The 24,171-nt window shown below is 31.6% G+C and overlaps 3 protein-coding genes across 8 annotated transcripts in view; 2 read left to right on the top strand and 1 right to left on the bottom strand.

The window, feature by feature from the left end:
- Positions 1–13,526, top strand: part of Ca-alpha1T (Ca[2+]-channel protein alpha[[1]] subunit T) — a 103,156-nt gene extending 89,630 nt beyond the window's left edge. For 3 of the 4 annotated variants that reach the window (XM_065510119.1, XM_065510121.1, XM_065510122.1), the window contains 8 exons: positions 6,462–6,617; positions 6,977–7,159; positions 7,222–7,494; positions 7,557–7,733; positions 7,793–8,985; positions 9,046–9,238; positions 9,298–9,447; positions 9,510–13,526. In XM_065510119.1, the coding sequence (XP_065366191.1) occupies positions 6,462–6,617; positions 6,977–7,159; positions 7,222–7,494; positions 7,557–7,733; positions 7,793–8,985; positions 9,046–9,238; positions 9,298–9,447; positions 9,510–12,071 (4,887 nt within the window). In that variant the 3' untranslated portion in view covers positions 12,072–13,526. The remainder of the gene's footprint in view (positions 1–6,461; positions 6,618–6,976; positions 7,160–7,221; positions 7,495–7,556; positions 7,734–7,792; positions 8,986–9,045; positions 9,239–9,297; positions 9,448–9,509) is intronic. The other variant, XM_065510120.1, reaches the window with a different exon arrangement.
- LOC135959100 (alpha-ketoglutarate-dependent dioxygenase alkB homolog 7, mitochondrial) overlaps positions 1–20,142 on the bottom strand; it is a 47,723-nt gene extending 27,581 nt beyond the window's left edge. Inside the window, exons 1-5 of one of the 2 annotated variants that reach the window (XM_065510123.1) lie at positions 19,924–20,138; positions 19,683–19,855; positions 19,450–19,617; positions 19,190–19,383; positions 18,745–19,056 (exon numbers count right to left, since the gene is read on the bottom strand). In XM_065510123.1, coding sequence (XP_065366195.1) covers positions 18,939–19,056; positions 19,190–19,383; positions 19,450–19,617; positions 19,683–19,855; positions 19,924–20,089 — 819 coding nt within the window. In that variant the 5' untranslated portion in view covers positions 20,090–20,138 and the 3' untranslated portion in view covers positions 18,745–18,938. Of the gene's footprint in view, positions 1–18,744; positions 19,057–19,189; positions 19,384–19,449; positions 19,618–19,682; positions 19,856–19,923 lie in introns of those variants that run through there. The other variant, XM_065510124.1, reaches the window with a different exon arrangement.
- Positions 20,143–20,314: 172 nt separating this feature from the next.
- On the top strand, positions 20,315–23,923 carry LOC135956971 (pyruvate dehydrogenase phosphatase regulatory subunit, mitochondrial). 2 transcript variants are annotated; one of them, XM_065507610.1, is made up of 6 exons: positions 20,315–20,376; positions 20,463–21,442; positions 21,508–22,080; positions 22,140–22,437; positions 22,502–22,985; positions 23,054–23,923. In XM_065507610.1, exons 2-6 carry the CDS (start codon positions 20,464–20,466, stop codon positions 23,495–23,497), a joined length of 2,778 nt encoding a protein of 925 aa, XP_065363682.1. In that variant the 5' UTR covers positions 20,315–20,376; position 20,463; the 3' UTR covers positions 23,498–23,923. The 2 variants fall into 2 exon arrangements, with proteins under 2 accessions (XP_065363682.1, XP_065363681.1); XM_065507609.1 differs by having other exon boundaries at positions 20,340–21,442.
- Positions 23,924–24,171: the final 248 nt, after the last annotated feature.

The following is a 24,171-nucleotide window of genomic DNA, read 5'->3' as shown; positions in this document are numbered from 1 at the left end:
CTCTCTGATCATGTCTCATTTATATTTCATGATTTCTATATATATCATTGATATTGTATATAAAATTGCAGAATAGTTAATAATTCATTTAAACAAAAGTTCAAACAAACAATAATACATTTTATATATTTATATACCTACTCGTATTAATTAAATAATAAACCGCCAATATATTTCACCAATTTAGCTAAAGATTTAAGACATATTTTATGATCAAAAAGGGTTCCACAAAAGTTCCTTATTTGTCGTTTTAGTATGTTTTAATTATTTCGCTAAGTGTCTGTATAAATAGTACCCAAATCAAACAAAATTTCACAGTTACAATAATGTACCTCCCCATCAATCAATTAATTAATTAATAAAAAATAAATAAACAAGCAACCACCCCCACTTTTGGCTACAACAATTTTATCAATAACATAAATAACTACTAAATACTTAATAAAACATAAAATTTTTGTCATTTTATAAAAACAACAACAAAAAAACAAATACAATAAAACTCCGAAAAATATTGAAAACTGAAAATTATTAATTTTCTAATATTAGCGAGTTTTACTGTATTTTTTTTCTTATACAGTGGTTGACAATACAATGGAAACTTTTCAAAATATTCAATAAATAGTTGAAAATTAAAAAAAATATCTTAAGAAATTTGTATTTTAGTATTATGATTTACTTTTATTAACAAAAAAAAGATAATTAATTAAATTCTGAAATTATACAAAACAATGGAAACTTGAAATGAAAACTGATTCGTAGTTACAACCGAATTTCTCGCCAATAAAATATTTCTACCTTAGTGTCCCAATTTTACAGCTGTGACAACAAAAATTTTAAAAGGTGTAACAAAAGCTTGGTAGCTTCTACTGACTTTCTGTTGATTGAACCGACAAATTCTATGTGTGCAACCGAATCATTAGATTGGCAATACACTCGGTTGCTACTACGAATCAGTTTTCTTTGTTTACAAAAACTTTTATTATTGCTTCAGAGCAACGATGCATTGAACCCGTTGAATAGTCAATTGTCTCCTTGAAATAACCTCATCGAAAAAAGCCTTCCTGCTATAATTTTGTGTCCGTATTTTGGGAACTACAACTTTTCATATTTTTCTCAGCGGTTGGGTGCATAACATCGTTTCAAATGGATCTGTATCCGATTCCTGTCATAATATTTTTTATGATATGAATTGGATCCATACCTTGGCCAGAGAAACCGCCCACACCATAATGTTGTCAACGCCAAACTTGACTGTATTATTTCCCAGCTAAAACTTCAATTACAATGTAACTACAATTTAACTACTTCCCTAATGCAATAAAACTCTAAAAGTGAGGTCGCGAGTTCAACCCCCAAATTATGTTGATTTTTGTTTGTGTGTGAATCCAGATAATGCTTAAAAAAAATAAGGTCGTGGTGTAGTGAGTAAGACAGGATATTAACAATCAAAAATAGTTGAAGTACGTGGGTTCGAGTCATGTTCCAGACATGTCCGTGTGTCTATTGAAATCAACTTTCCGATCGCCTCAAATAACTAACAAATCATATATCCTGGTTCGATTGTTATTTAAATTCGTAAAAATCGGTGAAGGGTATATGTCCGTCTGCTCTTATTTGTTTAGATACCTATTTTTGGTGTATATCTGGATTACTAAGTCATTAATATAGACAATATGGATATCTAATGATAGATATTTCAAAGACCTAATGATATATATTTCACAGACCTTTGCAACGACGTATATAACGCCATAGTAAGTCGAACCTACAATGGGTCAAAATACGGACCTAAATGGGTTTTTTCACCAAAAAAAAAAGTCTTCTTTTTTGCAGAAATTTAAAAGTTTCCATTGTTTTTCCAAGGCCAAGAAGTATAAACACATTCAATAAATGTATTTTTTTTTTTTCAAACCTGAATGCTTAAAAACGCTGAATTTGAATTTATCTTAAAAATATACAAATATATGTATTTGTTAAAAGGTTATATGTTTTTGAAAACTGAAAAAAAGTTTCCATTGTACTGACACTCACTTAATAAATAAAACAATTTTTCAAACATTTACCCAACTTTAGTTAATTATATTTTATGTTATTTTTTTCTATTATATAATTATAATTTTTAAGAAATTAATTTTTTAATAAAAAGAAAATTATGTATTTTAAACAATATTTAACAAAACAATATATCAAAACATATATCATTTTTTATTATCATATTGAAATACTACTACTACTACTACAATCAATCAACTAAAAACTACTACCCTACTACTACTACTACTGAAACTGATAATACTACTACCACAACTACTACTACACGCGTGTGTGTGTGTAAAATAAAAAAAAAAATAATTAAAACGCAAAAAACAAAACTTTTTGTGGTTGTATGTATGTGTATGATGTTGTATGTGTGTTTCTTGAATCCGTCATAACAAAAAAAAAATAAAACAACATACAACCTGCAGCATACTGGGCATGTATTTGTTCGGCGGTAAGTTTTGCAAATTTATGGATGACACTGGACTCGAACGCGAATGTACGTGTCCCGAAATTATCAGCAAACATCCTCAGTGTGAATGTGATCGTAAGCACTTCAACAATATACTCTGGGCCACCGTAACCGTCTTTCAAGTAAGAGAAACTTAGTCATACCTACTACTACTACTTACTCTCTTTGTAAACTCCTTATTTTTTTTTGTCTACTCTTTTACATATATTAATTTTGTTACAAAACAATTTTATTATTATGATTATCTATATTAGACACATCCTATATTCAATTCACATTTGTTTGAAACTAAATTTCTCTTCATAGACAATTTATAGTTTTAAGAATTATTTTTATTTTTTTGTTTGTTTTTTTTCTTAGTTAAAATATGTTTTAATTTTTGTTTGTTCTTGTTTGGTTATGTTGATTTTTTTACACTGAGTGAATTTCATATAGTCATTTTAAAAACCCATATCAAAATTAACCAAAACCCAAACACTTTAGAACAATTTTTGTTAATTTAGTTTGTAGCTAAAATTTTTATGACCAATTTATTGTTGGCCTTTTAGTAGTTCTACCCACAACTAGTTGTTAAACCTTTTAAAGTTAATATACATATTTTAAATAACAAATTAAAGTAGAAACTTGCGAGCACTTACTAGCTTAAAGTTAACAATAAACGATCAATAGCATTTGAAAACAAGATTGGACCCTAAATAATCAATTGCTTGGTAGTCGTTATTAAAATGAGTGAAATAATCAAGAGAGAGTTTTGAAACTTATTAAATTGTGATGAAATCGAAACATTGCCAAGAGGCTTGGATTCAATTGGAAGAAAAAGTTTAGTCTTTTCTTAGGTTTAGTTTGAAAGGGTCTGCAAGTGAACTCGGATACCCTTAGCACCATTAAAATTATAATTAAATCAACCTACAAAGCCCATATAATCTTACCGGCGCTTCTAAAAAATCTGACTAGATCCGTTCATAATACATCTTGTCGCTGTACCGATTCCAATTCTTCCGAACTAAATCTGCACTATTTATTACCTGAGAAAATCATACCTACCAGTGATCAGCAATTAACTGAAATGGAATCGAATTCCTTGGTTGCATCCTACCCATCCTATTCAAAAACACAAACAACAAGATGTGAATGAACAATTCGTTCAAAAACTTCCCGTTGCTTACACATTCGTTAGACAATTAATTTCTATGTATGTTTCTAAGCCTCAAATGGTTTTTATCTCAAGATGAAATTCCTTGATTCCCTTGTATTAACAGGTATTGGGTAGTTTGAGAGACACTATAAGATAAAGGTAATTATAGAAAATTCCAGTATAAATCTTACATACATCGTCTTATACTGAAGGACAGTTCTGTTCGGTATTAAATACTGTTTTACAAAAACTTTTCTATAGGAAAAACAGTTATATTATGAAAACAATTGCCTATAAGAAAACATGTTAGACAAAAACTTGTCGATAGAAAAAAACTGTAAAAAACATAAATTTGTCTATAGAAAAAACCGTTATACACAAATGTTTCTATAGAAAAAAATGTTATACAGACATTTCTCTATAGAATAAACTGTTATACACCGAATTTATCTAGAAAATACCGTTATACACAAATGTTTCTATAGAAATAACTGTTATACATAATTTGTTTATAGAAAAAAACTATTCTATAGAAAAATCTGTTATACACACAATGTGTCTGTAGAAAAAACTGTTATACACTCATTCTTCTGTAGAAAAATCTGTTATACAAATATTTTCTATAGAAAAAACTGTTATACACAAATTTCTTTTATAGAAAAACTGTTATACACAAATTTCTTTTATAGAAAAACTGTTATACACAAATTTCTTTTATAGAAAAACTGTTATACACAAATTTCTTTTATAGAAAAACTGTTATAAACTAATATTTTTTATACAAAAAAACTATTCTATAGAAAAACCTGTTATACACACAATTTGTTTGTAGAAAAAACTGTTATACACAATTTTTTCAATAGAAAAACTGTTATACACAAAATTTGTCTATAGAATAAACTGTTATACACACAATTTTTCTATAGAAAATCTGTTATACACAAAATTTTCTATAGAAAAAAAATTTTATACACAAATGTTTCTATATAGAAAGCTGTACAGAAATTTTTCTATAGAAAAAACATAAATTTGTCTTTAGGAAAACTGTTATAAACAAAAAGCTTTATAGAAAAACTGTTAGACACATTTTTTCTGTAATAAACCATTTTTTTCTAGAAAAAACTGTTAAAATAGTTTGACAGTATAAAATTGTAACATGATTTGTCAAAATTGTAATGACTTTTCGTCACATTTTTTTTTAGTTGTAGGCTGAATTAAAATTGAGCATAATATTTAACTCTCTCTCTCTCAATTAAATAATAAAATTATTACAGAATGAAACCAATATTAAGTATATCTTAAAAACAGTCTGAAAATAAAACCTTTCAAAAAGAACTATTAAAAAAACTAATGCATTCACTGACAACACCAAATGTTATTTTAAAAATAAAGACACCCCAAAAAGTGCATGTAACATAATTTGTCATTTATTAATAAAAATGAGCAAAATAATAATTTTAAAAAAAATAACACACTCCAACTCAAATAACACCGCAATTTATATATAAATATATTTTTGTAAGCATTAAGTGATTTTGTATATAAATCATGTTAAAAGTAAACGTTATTAATGCCATCATCTAAGCTCTTAAATCATCATTAACATTGCAGAAATCATTATTAATCAATCAATCAATTAATTAATAACTTAAGTAACGATTTTCCCATGCAGTTTCAAAACTAACAACTGAGCATTTAATGCATGCATTTTTTAATACAATTTTTCATACAAATTGTTAAGCTTTTTTAAAAAAACTTTTTTCCTAATAATAACAAATTATAATCATAATATTTTATCTTAAGATTTCAAAGTACCTGTAATAATATTAATAAGTTCCATTAGGTAGTACAATTTTTAAACAAAAATACAAAAAAAAAAAAAAACAAAAAAACAAGTTGGCACGTAAAGTTCTATATTTTTTTCTATTTTACTTTTCTAATTTTTAAGTATAAAAACAAATTTTGTACATAAATGTTGTTTGAGAATAATTATTAATTAAATAATTATGAAATACATATGAACTGGAATTTTGTTGAAACAAGTTCGCGTTCAAACTAGAGTTCTTCATATACTCGTAACGTCTTTTGAACAAATCACACCACGAATTAAATATAAAAATTTAATTGAATTGTTTGGTAATCTTTTTCTACTAATTGTTTGAAAGTTTTGAAAAACAAAAATGTAATTTTTTTTTTAATTTAGTCAAGGATGTCTGTCACAGTTTTGGCTTTGCTTTGTTTTAATTTTGTTTTAAATTTAATTTTTAATTTTGGACTTTCCTTGACCATGTAGGCTGTGAGCTGCTAATGCATTTTGAAAAACATTATTTTGAATTAATTAATAAAAAAAAAAATAACAGCAAATTGAATTTTCTTTAGTTGTTGAGTATTTATTTGTTTATTTTTTTATTAAAAGTAAATTTTTTGATTTAATTTCTTTAAATGTTTGTTTGTGTGTGTATGTTTTTATTTTAATTTAAACCTGCTCTCTTTGGCGAGAAACATATTCATATGTCGCTCTCTCTCAATCTCTTTGTAATAAACGAGGTTGGCTATCGACAACGGTAGCTTAGCGGTTACGGTATTTACTGAATTAAATTATTGATAAAATTTTCAGATATTAGAAATATGTTTAGAATATCGGTAACAGTATTTTAGCCATAACGGTAGCCAACCTTGGTAATATACATCAATTTTGAAAAGGGGACTTAAGAATATGTTTCATAGATTTTTTTTTGTTGTTTCGTTCGTTTAATAAATATTTTGCTCGAGTTATTTATCGATCTTCACTTATTGAGCGCAAACATTTTGTAGATTCTAACACAAGAAGACTGGAATGTTGTACTATTCAACGGCATGGAAAAGACAAGTCATTGGGCTGCATTATATTTTGTGGCCTTAATGACATTTGGCAATTATGTGCTCTTTAACCTATTGGTCGCCATTTTGGTTGAGGGATTCAGTTCAGAGGTAGAGTTTTACCACTAGCAAAACAATATATAGAAAGGCCAAGAAGAATATTCGTCGTTCGCAAGACATAAAACAAGTTTGAGTGGCAACAAATCAACCAATAAAACACCCAACCCCCCAACTCAATATTTAATATTTAATCTCACAATTATTTATGCACCTTAAATATGTAATTCTAGTAGTTATGTTTTCAAAAAACCCCAAACTTCTTTTATGCCGATGAAAATTCTTCTTAACCTCCAAGCTTTCCAAGCGTGAGCTTTTCACTCGACTCAACAACAATGTTGAGAATGATGATTTTCGTGGCCGTTAAAGGCCAGCATAGAAAAAGTCTAATTTTGAAATTTTGATTCCCTCAGCGAAATGAACGTCGCGAACGTGAACAACGAGAGTTGGTTAAGAAACTGCGTGAGGAAACATTGGCCGAAAATTATAGCGATGCTATGTATGATGAATCGCACAGCGAAGCCGATTCATCGTCGACCAATGAGAGTTACTATGAGGTTCGCAATCGTTGGCATAGTGCCGAAGACATACGCAAGGTGAGTATGAATTGAAACTTTGAACTGTAACACACATTACTAACAAATCCACCAAATCAAAGCACCAGGAGGCCGCTGAAATGTTCTTGGAGTCTAAGAGTAATGTGCAAAAGCAGCGCTTGAGTCAACCCGCCAGTCGAGATCATCAAATTAAAGAAGTGGCTTCTGCAGCTGCCTCTACCAATGCTCTAAGTAATACAAATCGTAAATCTTTAGAAAAGGATGTGCACAAACCTACTGGTGTTGGTGGCGGAGCTGGGGCTACAGCGGGAGGAGGAGGAGGAGTCATGAGTTCTACCACTATTACCGATGAAGATCGTAGAGGACTTAAAAAGGTTTAGTAGACAAATACTTTATTCATGTTTCCGTGACATATTTTTCTTCTATTTAATTGCAGACATATTCCATTAGAGACAGACGAACAGATGTTCCTCGTTTGGCTAAAATTCGACCTATGCGTGAGCCTCCTATTATAACCACAACTGCTGCTACACCTCAGGACTCGCCCAATACTACTCTGGAAACGGGTACAACTTTCAGAAACTGGGGACCGCCAGAGCCAGACACTACAGAGGTACACTACTTACTTGCTAACCATATTATCGCCAATTCTAATATTTATCTCTTTAACAGAGTCCTGTTTCACCCTCACTCCTAAGGCCACCTACCCTATTCAGTGGCCAACGTTCTCTTGACGAAGGCATTCCATCAATAGACCTCATTCCGCCATCTCCTGTCTTGCCCCACAAACCTCACATTAATATTTTAAATGCCAGCCAATTGGAAAGCAATACAAACAACTCCTTGAATAACTATGGTCAGGCTGGGGCCACTAGTTCTTTGCTGCCTTCTTCACTAAATGGTAGTGGTAGTGGTATTCAAAGTGTTATTATTGATGACATTTCGAAAAATTCAAACTCAGCTGCCGGTCCTATTTATGTGCCCACAATATCCTCGACTGCAGCTAAACTTCAGTTACCTACATTTACACACACCAGAAGTGAGAGTGGTTCGGCCACGGCAGGTACACCAGTCCTGTCCACGCAGCCCAGTACATTGAGCTCAAATGCTCAGGAGTCCTCGGCAGAACCTTTGCAAAGACTGCCTAGTCTTAAACGTTTTCGTCGTTCCAGTTCAAAGAGAAAGAAGCCTGATACTCTAACTGCCGAAGATGTAGAGCATCAACTCAATAATGGCAGCGACAATTCCTGCTTGTTAACAGATAGTCCTTCGGCAAGAGCGGAGGCCTTCCTAAAACCCAGCACGCCAAATTTATCTGTTAAAAGCAAGGAAACCAATCGTCTAAGTCCTCAAAATTCTATTAGACGTCTGTCTACTTCACTAAGCATAGGCAGTGGACCCGGCAGTAGGCGTGCTTCGGCTTGTCTCTTCAACTCTCACATGTATCAGAATCTCAATCAACCATCAAAGTTGCACAGTGCTACCGGCAAGCGTAGAATGTCTTCTATAGAGCTGGCCTTTACGAAAACATCCCACCTGAATCTGCACAACTTGGAACCATCTCGCAAGTCTTTGTCTTACACCAACTCAAAATTGGATTTGGACAAGTGGCAGAAAAGCTATGCATGTGTTGGTGAAACGGATATGTTGCAGCAATATATGCAAGAGCGTGAAAGACGCAAGAACTCCATTAGCCAGTATCCCAAAAAGATCAATGAGGAGGAATTTAAGGAGCAACAACATTCCACAGTATCACATTCGGAACGTATGTCAAAAATAAAAATTCTTATTGAAAGACTTGTTCCACATGATTTCACGAATGAACGAAGAACATATTCACTCTACATATTTCCCGAGAATAATAGGTAACAGTCATTTGATATTCGTCTCTTTCCGAGTTGTTAATTCCAAAATTTGTTTATTAGGTTCCGTCGCATTTGCATTTGGTTCGTTAATCAAAAATGGTTTGACAACCTGGTTCTACTGTTCATTGCCCTCAATTGCATAACTCTGGCAATGGAGCGGCCCAACATACCACCATACAGCACCGAAAGACTATTTTTGTCTACAGCGAATTATGTCTTTACAGCCGTTTTCACCTTAGAAATGCTCATTAAGGTAAGTTCATGATCTGTCAATTTTTAACGTATCTTAATCTAATATTTACTCTTAATAAGGTTGTGGCTACTGGTATGTTTTATGGCCCAGATGCCTACTTTACATCTGGCTGGAATATAATGGATGGATCGCTGGTGACGATTTCAATCATTGACTTGTTAATGTCACTGATCAGTCAATCCAGTCCTAGGATATTTGGGATTTTAAGGGTATTTTGTATTTATATTTTCATTAGACTTGTTAATTTTCATATCACTTTCAAATATTCAAGGTGTTTCGACTACTTCGTTCCCTGCGGCCGCTGCGTGTTATCAACCGAGCCCCGGGTTTGAAATTAGTCGTGCAAACGCTCTTATCGTCCCTTCGACCTATTGGCAATATTGTGCTCATCTGTTGCACATTCTTCATTATATTTGGCATTCTGGGCGTGCAGCTGTTCAAGGGTACGTTCTACTTTTGCGAAGGCGAAAACATCAAACACGTTCGCAATGCATCAGACTGCCTCAGCATACCGGGTAATGCTTGGGTCAATAGAAAATACAATTTCGATGATTTGGGTAAGGCACTTATGTCGTTGTTTGTCCTGAGTTCGCGCGACGGCTGGGTCAACATTATGTACACCGGGCTTGATGCGGTCGGCATTGATCAGCAACCGATAGTCAACTACAACGAATGGCGTCTGCTGTACTTTATTGCATTTATTTTGCTCGTAGGATTCTTTGTGCTCAACATGTTTGTGGGAGTCGTTGTCGAGAATTTCCATCGCTGTCGTGAAGAGCAAGAGAAGGAGGAGAAAATACGGCGTGCAGCCAAACGGGCCTTGCAGATGGAAAAGAAGCGAAGACGAATGCATGAGCCACCCTACTATATCAATTACTCGCCTTCACGCATGTTTGTTCACAACGTAGTCACATCGAAATACTTTGACTTGGCGATAGCGGCAGTGATTGGCCTGAATGTTGTTACGATGGCCATGGAATACTACCGGATGCCGATGGCGTTGGAGTACACATTGAAGATATTTAATTACTTTTTTACCGCTGTGTTCATACTCGAAGCCAATATGAAGTTGGTGGCTTTGGGATGGCATCTGTACCTGAAGGACAAGTGGAACCAACTGGATGTCAGTATTGTTCTATTGTCCATTGTCGGCATAGTGTTGGAAGAACTAGAAACGGAAAATAAAATGCCCATCAACCCGACGATAATGCGGGTGATGCGTGTGCTGCGTATAGCGAGAGTGTTGAAACTGTTGAAAATGGCCAAAGGGATTCGAGCTTTGCTGGACACGGTGATGCAAGCGTTGCCTCAAGTTGGCAATTTGGGCCTGCTCTTTTTCCTGCTGTTCTTTATTTTCGCTGCGCTCGGCGTGGAATTGTTCGGCAGACTCGAGTGTTCCGAGGAGATTCCATGCCAGGGCCTGGGCGAACATGCACATTTCGCCAATTTCGGGATGGCTTTCCTCACATTGTTTCGCGTAGCGACTGGCGATAATTGGAACGGCATCATGAAAGACACATTGAGGGATAACTGTGATGACGCACCGGATTGCGTACGCAACTGTTGCGTCAGCTCCGTAATCGCTCCCATCTTTTTTGTGATATTCGTGCTAATGGCGCAATTCGTGTTAGTGAACGTCGTCGTGGCTGTACTGATGAAACACCTCGAGGAGAGCCACAAACAGATGGAGGACGAAATGGATATGGAAGTCGAACTCGAACGCGAATTAGTGCGTGAACAGGAATTTGAGCAGGAACAAAAACTTTGCGAACAACTGCAACAGCAAACAAAACCGCCTGCGCCAGCCCAACGTCAACTGGGCAAAGTCAAATCACTGCCAATGAACTTTATCTACAACACCCCCTCTCTGGAGAAGAAGTTTACCGGTGTTCTAAACGCCACCAACAATCGCCGACAAACGGTCCAGTACTTCAACCAACAGAACGGTCTGGGCCTGGCAGAGATGGGTGGTGCTTTCAAGACACAAGCTCTCACACAACTTATCCCTGAGACGGCCACAACCGAAGAGAACAGTTTCGACTCCAAACTACAAATACCTCCCACAGCAAGACGTGGACGACGTTGCTCGACAGCTCTGCGTAAACGTGGTATGCTAACGAAAGAACGATCTCTGGACGAACAAGCCATTCGTCGTCGTACCCTCGAATCGAAGCGTATGAGTTCCGATTCTTTGCCTTGGGGAGGCGATGTCGTTGATTTTCGCAGTGGCACTATCTTCGAGAGTCTAGAATCGGACGGCAGTCCCTCCTCCACATACGACGTGCACAGCATACGCAGCGAAGAAGTTCCACGCAGCGTATCCGATGTAGCCAGCATCGTTAGCGCGGTTGTTAGTGAAAAACCAGCCAGTGCGGCTACATCGAGTGCATCCACAACGAGGCGACCTTACGGTCGTTCCCTCTCAACAGATCCCACATTCTTGGGTCCTGCACGCACAAATCTACTCTCTGTACCACGTTCCATGCCACCGCGCAGTCGCAGTGGCAGCACCAAGCAACTATTCAAACAACAAGCGCTCGACGAAGATCCCGACATGGATGAGAGCTCCTTGCTGCTGCCAGTGGTCATGGAAAGTGGAACTGATGCCAATACTAATACACAAAATGAGAATAAAGCCAACGTCGATATAAATGGTCGTTTATCCGCAGATATTCCAATAGTCGAAGGTCTGAGCAAATCTGATTCGGCCGAAATTTTACGCATAATATCAGAACGCAGACGCATGGATCAACGTGACAACAGCGGCAATGAAGATTCTGACTATAACGAATTGTTATTAGTCAAATCTCCTCAGTCATCCATAGATGGCTAGCTCAACAACTTTATTTAACTTATCGTTAACATTCATATAACATAATACATACAAACAAACAACAACTGCGCGCTGTCACTCTCAAAACATTTAACATTTGAAATGTCAATTGAACTGCAATCTCATAATCATTAGGGAATTTTGGATGCATACTTTCTTTCTTTCTCTCTCTCTCTCTCTCATCCCCACATACAGTCTTAAGTCAATACAAAATGTTAATAATGGTTTTCATTGCAAAGAGAATATAACATAATACATACAAACAAACAACAACTGCGCGCTGTCACTCTCAAAACATTTAACATTTGAAATGTCAATTGAACTGCAATCTCATAATCATTAGGGAATTTTGGATGCATACTTTCTTTCTTTCTCTCTCTCTCTCTCTCATCCCCACATACAGTCTTAAGTCAATACAAAATGTTAATAATGGTTTTCATTGCAAAGAGAAAATTTAAGTTTATGAATTGTTAACGTAACATTTGCTTTATAACCGGTCTGTAACGTGCAGTTAGACAAATTCAAGAGCCAGCCCACAACAACATTAGCAGCAGCAGTAGCAGCATCATCAACTCTCTGTGATTAGCCAAATAATTAATACTAAAAGAATTTCAGATTTTAAGGATATGTCAGGCAATGTATGCAAAGCAATTGATAGAATATTTAGCTAGAGCGAAAAAAACAAAACGAACAAGCGAACGAACGAACTACTAAGTGAACCGATCTTATAAATACATATATACGAGTTTGAGTATCTAGAAAGTATAAGTAGCTAAAACAGTGTAAATATTAAATGTAGTTTAATTAAAAGGAAACTGGATTGATCATTCTTACGCTGTCTTCTTCTTCTTTTAATCCTAATCTTAAGTCTAAGCTTATAAAACTTCAATTAAAGTCTTCTAGACGTCATATACCTAACTTATCATAAAGAGAATTTTATACATTTGCTTGGACGTACTATGTATGTAGTTAGTGTAGGTTAGTGTTAGAGTATTATTTCAATTTAATATGAAACTTAGCAAGAATCCAAAGTTGTGGTCATTTCATTAATTTCACTTAAAAATACTTTCTCAATTAGGATATAGAGTGAAAAGAGCTGCTTGTTGAATCATATAAACTTGGTTAACATTAATATTGTGTAGCGTTATTTAGTTGCTAAATATTGTTTGACAGATTTAAATAAAACAGAGAAATAATAATTATAATAAATACTACATTTATGTACACATAAGAAATGTTTGTTAAATTTGTGGCATTCAATGAAAAAAACAAAAAAGAAAAAACGAAACAATTAATAATTAATGAAGAAAAAAAAAAAAAATAATTACAAAAATTAGCTGTTAAAACGAGTTTATATTTAATGGTAGAACAACAACAAACAAAACAAAAAATTTAAAAACAAAAACGCATTTATATTGAAAATTTTAATATAAGAAAAACAATTGATAAACCAAAGCCCCTCCCCCCCCCAAAAAAAATAGTATATACCTAAGTATATTTAAAATAAAAGCATACTACATTTGCATGTTTTTAGTTTTAGAGAAGTTAAACAAAAATTAGAAAATTGTTTTTTTTTTAAAAAAAAAAGAAGAAACTAAATTGTTTAAGTTGAAAGATTGAAAATTATGAACAGTTAAGGTGCGGCGGAGTTTTTTTAAAAGATAAATTAAAATCTAAAGAAACAAAAATAAAAAAAAGTACGGATTTTTCTTAAAAGTACTTTTTAGAACAAATTTTTCATTTGCTTAATCACTTTCTTCAAAGTACAAAAGTACTTTTTTTTCTAAAAATGCACTTTTTTATGAAATTTTTTTAAAAAAAAGTACTTTTTTAAGGAATGGCAAATTATTTTCTTAAAAGCATTATTACAAAAATTATTAAAAAATTTTTTAAAAAAAAAATCACATTTTCAGAAAAGTACTTTTTTTCTAAAATTGTAAAATTGTTCCCAAAAATGTGTTAAGTAATTTTTTAAACTCATTGTTTTTTATTTAAAAACATGTTGCTTGAAATTGCATACAATACTAATTTTAAAGTAAACAACTAATTTTTTAAAAAAAGTATGTATTTTTTTAAAAAAAAATTTTAAAAAAGTACTTTTTTTTCTTAAAACTTGTAAAATTCTTTAAAAATGTGCTAAAAAAGGTGATATTCTGAACTCAACTACAAATTATATACTTTTTAATCAATAAAAAGTTGCTGAAATTGAGTTACTTGTACAAATAAAGTACTATTCTTAAAGTAAAATATTACTTTTTTTTCAAAAGATGCATATTTTTTAAAAATATGCATCTTTGTTTTTATAACTAAATAAATGTGTAATTAGTCATTTTAATTTGAAAAAGTACTAAAAAAAATATTATTTTCCAAAAAGTACTTTTTGAAAAAATTTGGTTTTATTATTACAAATGTTAAAACAATTTTTAAATTTTTTTTCCTTAAAAAACTGTAAGTACTTTTTATCAAAATGTGTTAAAAATTGATTTTTGAAAAAAAATAATTTTATTTTGCCACCTTTTTCAAAAAGTACTTTTTAAAAAAGAAATAAGATTTTTATTTTTAAAAATAATATCACAAACCGGACAATGTGAAAATGAAACTAAAATATGTATATAAAATAACTTTTTCAGTAAAGTACTTATTGAGAAAAGTACTTTTTCAAAAAAAAAAGTTTTTTAATATTAAAAATGATAAATTTTGATTTTAGAACAGAAAAGTATTTTTTTAGGAAAATGTCTTAAACATTTTTTTGAAGAGATACATTTTAAATCACATTTTTTTAAATTTTAGAAGTATAAAACAATTTAATATTTTTTTTTTTTTGGAACAGAATTTTTTTTTAAAACAATCCTTAAAAAAGTATTCCGTCGCATCTTAATATCTCATAATTTGAAAACAAAAGTTAAAAAACTCCACCTTCAGCCAGTTTCTTACATTGTGATTTTTGTAAGAATAACTCTTTAGGCTGCTGAGGAAGAATATTAAATGTAAAAATTGAAATTAAAAAACCAAACTAAAACTAAATAATAATAAAAATAAACTACAACAACAATTTAAATTATCAACGAATTGTGAAATTAAAACAAACAAAAAAGCAATTTCTTTTTTATAATACAATAATAAAAAACAAAAAATCTCTCTAAATAAAACGCAAACAAGAAAAACACTGTCAATTCTTTATCATACATAACTATTATATATATGTATATGTACATATGTAGGTATATTATATATATTTAAATATACTACATATAAACATATAAACTAAATATTTACAACACTCTTCCTCGCTCTCTAAATCAAACTCAAATTCTTCTTCTATGTCTATAACTCTAACTCACACTTTGTAACTAATACTTTTTTTATATTTAAATAAAAGAAAAACATGAAACCTTTTAAAAAAAAAAATAATTGTAAATTATTAAATGAAAAACTAAAATAATAAAAATAAATACTCTTATACTTTTGACTTTACTATACACAACATATGTACTACAACATACTTTAATACTTTAGGATATGTTTACAACAAATTTTATATAGATATAAACTAAAGTGCATAAAAATACTATGTACTCACTTTCACACTCTCACACTTTCACACACACTCATATACCTGCATACTTACATACATACACTGTGTATAAATATATGTATGTACTGTATTGTAGGTTTATAATAAGTATGTACTATTTTGTATATAATAGATAATTTCTTCTGTGCCTTCTTTTCCTTAACAAACGATCAATCTATTATAACAAAAATAAATAAATTGAAATAAACAAAAAAAAATAAAAATAACACAAAAAGCAACAAAACTACACTTCCAAAACCTGATCTACACAATTTTCAATATACATACATACAAATTTAGATTTCAAAAACCCAGCAAAATTTATTTGTATGTTAAATGTATTATTCTTTTAAATAAATATAAAATTTCAAAATAAACTAATAAACGAAACCAATTATGTTAAATTTAAGTTAAAATTGTTTAGGGAATTTGTTAAATGTAAAACAAAACATTTGCTGGGTTATTAAGTTAAACAATTTTAGATTTTTATAACTAATTTAAGTTTAATTTTTAAATTTGAGTTAACAATTTCTTAAAAGCTTTTTAGAAATAATTTTCAAATTTCAAAACTTTTTTTTCTGTTTTATTTCAAATTTATTTTAAACCTTCCAGTAGTAGAAATGTTTTTTTTTTAATTTTTCCTTTGCCATTTAAAAAAAAAGCTGCTTCAAAATTAATACATTGCAAAAAATCTTGTTGATTAATTATTAGGAATAAAAATTGTATTAAAATAAAACCAAAAGTAAATTTTAATTAAAAATTAGCAATGAAACCAGTTGTATTAAGTAAATTATTTATGAAATTGTTTAGTTTAGCAAAAACAAAAAAAAAAAACAAAACAAACAAACAAAAATAAAACTAATGGAACAAGAATTGTTTAACTAATAAAAAATATATATATTTAAAACAAATAAGTAAAAAAAAATATAAACAACAATAATTACATATGTAATCAACATTGAGAAATTGTTAAATAACAGAAAAAACAACAAATTATAAAATAAAAATTATATTTAAAATAGGAGTAAAATTTTAGCAAATATTTTAGAATTGTGTAAAAAGTTGTAATTCAATACTTTCGAAACTAAATAAAAATTAAAAAAAAAAACAAATAAGTATAAAAATTTTATTTATATGGAAAACTCTATCAAATCGAAATAAAAACTGGTAATTTATCTAGAAAATTTAATATTTTTAAATAATGTTGATACATCATTTTGTCGAAAATAATAATCAAGCTAATTCTCCAATTTTAGCAAAGTAACAATAAAGAAACTAGTTTGCATCATCTAGACAATTTGTATCAATATAATAATTCATGAAAGAACTTTTTCTAAAGAAACTTCGCTTTCATAGAACAAAGTCTAAGACAATTTCGAATAAAAATCATTATAAATAAGAGAACAAATAACTTGTGGTAGCTCAGCAAAGATTCTCTAGATCCTAATCTGAAGAAGCCACTTTCAAACAAATATCATTGGGCCAACGAATAGTTATAGTTTCGAATAATTATTTAGATAATTTTGAAAAAGAAAATAAATATAATCAAAAACAGAAAATTATTTTTTAATAATTATTGATTTTTTAAAAAAAAAAAAAAAAAAAAAAAAAAATTGTTGGAAAAATTTTTCCAATTATTCGAATAATTTTATCATATAAAACTACAAGAAAAACTTATAGTAAAATGTTTGCGATTATTAGATTTTTTATTCGAATAATTTATTATTCGTTATTTTCGAGATAAAATTAAATAAAACATTTTTTTAAACATAAAATTACATTTCGAAAATTGCTTCCGATTATTCGGTTTTTTATTATTATAAACGCATAATTATAATTATGCGTTTACTTTTGTAGAAAATCAGAAAATATTATTTCTCTTAATATAGAAATAAAAGAAAATATTTTCGGAAAAACGATTATTCGGTTTTTTTATGGGAATAATTATCGGGTTTGAAAAAAAATTAAATATAATCAAAAACAGAAAATTATTTTTAAAAAATTATTGTTGTTTTAAAAAAAAAAATTGGAAAATTTTTTCCGATTATTCGGTTTTTTTATTCGAATAATTTTATTCGTATATTTTTGCAAAAAAAAAATGCAAAATTATTTTATCATATAAAACTACAAGAAAAACTTATAGTAAAATGTTTGCGAAAATTACATTTCGAAGATTGCTTCCGATTATTCGGTTTTTTTAATCGCATAATTATGCGTTTACTTTTGTAGAAAATCAGAAAAAAATTATTTCTCTTAATATAGAAATAAAAGAAAATATTTTCGGAAAAAACGATTATTCGGTTTTTTATAACTATCGGGTTTAGGGAAACATTTTTTTTTTTAAATAAAAAATTAAAGTATTTTTTAACAACAAATGACTTGTCAGAAATTGTTTCCGATTATTCCGATTTTATTCGTATAATTATTTTTCTAATATTCATCCAATCTTTAATATAAAATTTAAAAATTATCAATCAAAACGCTAATTTAACAAAAATAAATAGCAAATTTTCCTAAAGAAAACTCAAAAAACTGATTTCACCAAAAAAATCTATCACTTAATTTCCTCAAAAATAAAATTGTTACAAAAATAAAACTTTGAATATTTTTTTATCAAAGATGGAGTTTCTTTCAAAATTTAAAGAGCCGAATATAGTTCGAACTTGTTACTTTTGTTGGCCAAATAATACTAAAAATCTATAAAATACAGAAAATTTCAAATGGAAAACATTTAAAAATTTTATATAAAATGCAAATTAATATGGAATGGGTTTTGTTTTATGGAAATAACTCTTTAAAAAAGTGGAAGAACTTAAGATTTAATGAAAAAACATATTTAAAGAAAAATAATTAATTTATGGACAAATATGCATAGTTAGTACGAATGACAAGGGAGAAATCTGAATTGAAATGAAAATAGGGTTAATGAAAATAAAAGGCAAACAAATTTGAATTCATAAAAAATAACAAAGAAATGTTAATCGAGAATCTATTACACTATACAAATAGTTTACCCACCTGCAGAAGGCTTTTAAAGGAATGGACACATTAATTAACCCACCTGAAGACGACAGAGAAATAAAATAAAAAAAATATAGATTCACTGGGAAAATATGAACTTTGTGGCTCATTAAAATGGAGTTTACCATCAAAATGAGCTTTGTTTATTAAACAATAATAAGATTATTCAAAAATTTCTTTATTTTCTTAATAAAACAAATGTTTTCGCCACCAAGGACATAACAAACATAACTAGAGACCAAAATACCTTTGTTGGCTAAATATTTTACGGATTAGGGGTCATTGCGGCAAATAATTGATATCCTGCGTTCTTTAGTTAAGGGTTGGCCCTGGAATTTTGACGCCTCATTGGCTAGAATTTCATGGGTAAAATTATATCTAGACGTGTGGCTGGAAAATATACCATTTACAAAAAAAAAAAAATACGAAATATATGCATAAAACATTTGGCTTATCCAGTTTGGGCTTTTTTACTTACAAGTAAAAATAATAATAAAAGAAAATAACAAATCTGTGAACTTACCTCATGATGTACAGAGATCTGCGTGGTAATAATATATCCACATAAAAATTGTTTTCTAAAATAGCTTTCGGTTGACTACGATAAGCATCCTCTTGATTATTGTTTGTAGTAGTTTCCGTAGAAACCTGAGTGCGCACCAAACGCATAACAGCATCAGATAGCAAACTTAAACCAGCTATAGTATGACCACAATACTAAAAGAAGAAATAACAACAAAAAACTAAAGAATTTCTACAAAACCCAAGAAATTTCGTTATTACCCTTGTGCTGTCCACATGAGGTTTAATAACACCCTGAGGAGCCAAATCTAGTATGTGTATATAAGGCATAATTTCGCTGTCAAACCCCACTTGACTAACACGGTCTAAGACGGCTCGATTGTGGGGATACCAATGTTTGCGCTCGGTTTCTCTGAAACCATGTATGGCCTAGAAAATAAATATATCTTATTTTAGATATTAATACTTATTTAAAAACTCTTCATATAATTTACATCATCCCAGTGATCATACTCATAACGCAAACGTTTCATATATGGCTCAACTTCTTCAAATAGTTGTGTCTCCTCCAATTCTGTAATGAAATCAGGAAATATTTTCATGTCGCACTTGAATTTTGTCAGCTCTTCTAAAGGCCATTCGCCTTTAAAGTCCATTAAAGTAATATCTGTTAAATACATTAAAAACATTAAAATTTTGATTAAAATAAATATGTACTGTTTAAAGAAACAATACCTTGATTTTGTTTTTGCGCCACATCCTGGGACCTTTTTGTGAAATCTGTATGTAATGCTTTTGTCCAGTTTATGAAAATTGTCCAGGACTTTGGTTTGTTAATTAAACTAGAATTATTACAAAATACTACACCAACCGGCTTAATATAATTAGTTAATTTTAACATATTTTCACAAAATTAGAGCAATTAAATAACAACTGCAACACTTGCAATAAAATGAAAAATACTACAAAATATTTATTTACAGTTATGTCAGCTGTTTAAACTGTTTTACCCTGTATTTTACAACCTGTATTATCACTAATGTCGGACACTACTTTATACAGAAAATACCTTAAACTTGTCAGCACTGGCTGTCACTCAAATTTGACATTTCTATTTTTGTATATTGTTGTTTTTGTTTTTCACATATGTTTACTTTAAATCTGCGGAGCAGATTATTTTCCTCTTTTGTGAGTTTTTGCAAATTCTTATTTTTGTAAAAATAAATACGCAATACATATAGATCACTAATTATTACTCTTTTTGGCATTTAAAGAATGTACAAATATGGCCACAAATTATCCTCCAATCTTTGGCAAGGTCAAATTTATAGTAAAACAAACAGCTGGCTGGCTTCGTCATTGCAACTGAGATGTCTTCAATCGAATGCTGCAGAGCAAGACTCAAATGTGTTTCGTAAACGTAAATTCATACCTCCGGAACCGTCCAAATTGGCTAAAGGTGTTGTACCCAACCAAGTACGTGTGGTGATTTGTGGTGGTGGCATAATGGGTGCTTCAGTGGCTTATCATTTGGCTTCGATGGGCTGGGGTAAGGATACCTTACTGGTGGAACAAGATAAAATAGGAGGCGAGAGTCCGTGGTGTGCTAGTGGCTTGGCTGGGCGTTTTGAACCCAGCTACACGGAATTAAAACTGGCAGAGTATTCAACTGAATTAATTAAAGAGCTGAGCCAAAAAGGTCTGAATATGGGTTGGAAGCAGGTGGGCAGTCTTAATTTGGCGCGCAACTTTGATCGCATGATTTCCTTTAATCGCATGAAATCTCAGGGTGTAGCCTGGGGTGTGCCAACCGAAATTTTAACGCCCGAACAGTGCAAGGAAAAATGTCCTCTCATAGAGGTGAATGATTTGATGGGTGGTTTATGGATACCCGAGGATGGTGTTTGTGATCCTCATCTTGTGTGCCAATCGTTTATAGAAGAAGCTCAACGTATGGATGTTCGTGTTGTGGAGCATTGTGCTGTGAAGAAAATACTTTCAGAGCAAGGCAAAGTTACTGAAGTTGAGACTACCGCCGGCAATATTCTTTGCGAATATTTCATCAATTGCACAGGATTTTGGGCTCGAGAAGTGGGTACACTTTCCAATCCCCCGGTTAAGATTCCACTCAAGGCAGTAGAACATCATTATTTACATACAAAACCAATTGAAGGTATAAATCCCAATACGCCCTTTGTACGAGACTATGATGGTGGCATATATTTTAGGGAAAAGGAGGGGTACATTTTGGCCGGTAAGCTGTTTTTAAATATAATTAATAAATAATACTAATTACAATTTATTTAACCTTATATCCAGGTGGCTTTGAACGCGAGGCCAAAGTAGCTTACGAGGGTGGAGTAAAACCGCTGTCGCAAAAAGAACGTTTGTTGCCCGCCGATTGGGATCATTTCCATGAACTGTTAGATGAACTTTTAAAAAGAGTGCCTGCTTTAAGAACAGCCAATTTGGATCGTTTAACCAATACTTTACAGGCTTTTTCGCCCGATTGCAAATGGATCATGGGCGAGGCTCCAGAAATACAAAACTATTTTGTTTCAGCTGGCATGAAAACTATAGGCGTATCGGCTGCTGGTGGTATTGGCAGAGCTTTGGCGGAGCTTATAGTAAAGGACACTTGTTTCGTAGATGTTCACATTTTGGACATACATCGCTTTTTGGGCTTGCACAACAATCGTAAATTTTTAACTGATCGTTGTAAGGAAGTTCCGGGCAAGTTGTATCAGATTTCTTATCCCTTCGAAGAGTACAAGACTGGTCGTAATTTACGCATGTCTCCCATATATCCAGCTCTACAAGATGCTGGAGCTGTTTTTGGTCAAACAATGGGCTATGAAAGACCTAATTACTTTGACACCAGAAATGTCAAGGGTAAGCTTATTTAAGGTTAATATTTAAAATTATGTTGATTTGATTTTTTTTAATTACAGATGAGTCTGGTCTGCCCAAGTTTCGCATAGCACAGACAAAGACCTTTGGCAAACCGCCATGGTTCGATTATGTAGCTGCTGAATACAAGGCCTGTCGCGAGGGCATAGGTCTAGCTGACTACAGTTCATTTACCAAATTCGATCTGTGGTCAAAGGGTCGTGAAGTAGTCGATCTTTTGCAGTATTTGTGCTCGAATGATGTAGATGTTCCTGTTGGCAGCATTATTCATACCGGTATGCAGAACTCTTTGGGCGGTTATGAAAATGACTGCTCCTTAGCCCGTCTTTCGGAACAACAGTATGTTTGCCTAGACACCACTTGATAATTGATACTGTACCATTACTTGTTGCTTTCTTCGTAGTTATATGATGATTGCGCCGACCATCCAGCAAACGCGCTCTATGAGCTGGATACGCAAGAATATGCCCAACCATTTGAGGGCTGGTGTGAATGTAGCCGATGTGACATCCATGTACACGGCCATCTGTATTATTGGACCCTATTCACGCATTCTGCTCTCGGAACTAACAGACACCGATCTTTCGGCCAAAAACTTTCCGTTCTTTACTTACAAAGAGCTGGATGTGGGCTTGGCAAATGGTATACGCGTGCTAAATATCACGCATACCGGTGAACTGGGTTATGTGCTTTATATACCCAACGAATATGCATTGCATGTCTATTCGCGAGTCCATCAAGCCGGCCAGAAATACAATATACAACATGCAGGCTATTATGCTACGCGAACGTTGAGAATTGAAAAATTCTATGCGTTTTGGGGACAAGATTTGGATACATTTACCACACCGTTGGAGTGTGGTCGCAGTTGGCGTGTCAAATTCAATGTAAGTGTTTTCAGCTAACAGGCACAGAGAATTGGTTGGTATATTAGAGATTTTTCTTGTTTTTTTAGAAACCCGTCGATTTTATAGGGCGTGCTGCTCTGGAGAAACAACGTGATGAAGGTGTAAAGAGAATGTACGTGCAATTGCTGCTCAATGATCATGATCACGAAGTTGATATTTGGTGTTGGGGCAATGAGCCCATTTATCGAGATGGCAAATACTGTGGCATGACCACAACCACCGGCTATGGCTTCACATTTAAGAAACAAGTATGTCTGGGCTTTGTGCGTAATTTCGATGATGAGGGCAATGAAATGACCGTCACCAATGATTATGTGCTGTCGGGCCACTATGAAGTCGAAGTTGCAGGTATCCGTTTCGAGGCCAAAGTCCATTTACACTCGCCCAACTTACCCACCAAATTTCCCGATAAGGAACGTGAAGCTTATCATGCCACCCGCGACAAACCGGGCCAGGCTGATCTGCTGTCTTTTGGCCACACCGAAACTTGAACAGACGTGTCTAAGTCTAACACTTTTTTTGTTATAATATTGTTTAAATATTTATTCGTTGGCAGTTACTATTTGTTTTTAGTAAAGTATTTAATATTTAATCGGCATTTATCTACAAAATCTCATCCCGCTTCCAAAGGAATCATACTCATATTTGCTTCAAATCAAGCAAAGTAAAAACAAATGGAAAAAAATTATTTATGAACATTATTTACGATATACACAATTACATTAAATTTATTTAATTTGTTAGTATTGAAGCTATATATTTAAAGTGTCCTTGTAAATTTTTGTAATTATAGATTTAAATTTATACAAATTATTTTATATACATGATTGATGTCTTCTCAAAAACATTAAAAATATATGAGTAACAATTAGTAAATTATAAATTTCATAATAAATGTTAAAAGCAAACGAAAAGAACTATTAATGTGTAAATGTTTATATAAAATATGGGTTTCTTTAGAAAAGTGTGAGGATTACTTGGTAATTCGATTCGAATTACATACAAATTCGGATATTTTATTTATTGAATAGACTTTTATATTGAATTCATTCTTTATAGTACTAAAGCCTATATATTTCCAAGTATTCTTGAATTCAAAATCCATTTTAAAATGGCTTGATATCTACAATTTATTGATTTTTCTTCAATTCAAATCTATTACAAA

The sequence above is a fragment of the Calliphora vicina genome, chromosome 4 (genome assembly GCF_958450345.1).
Source record: "Calliphora vicina chromosome 4, idCalVici1.1, whole genome shotgun sequence".
Classification (NCBI taxonomy): domain Eukaryota; kingdom Metazoa; phylum Arthropoda; class Insecta; order Diptera; family Calliphoridae; genus Calliphora; species Calliphora vicina.
This window is presented reverse-complemented; position numbering and strand designations above follow the sequence as displayed.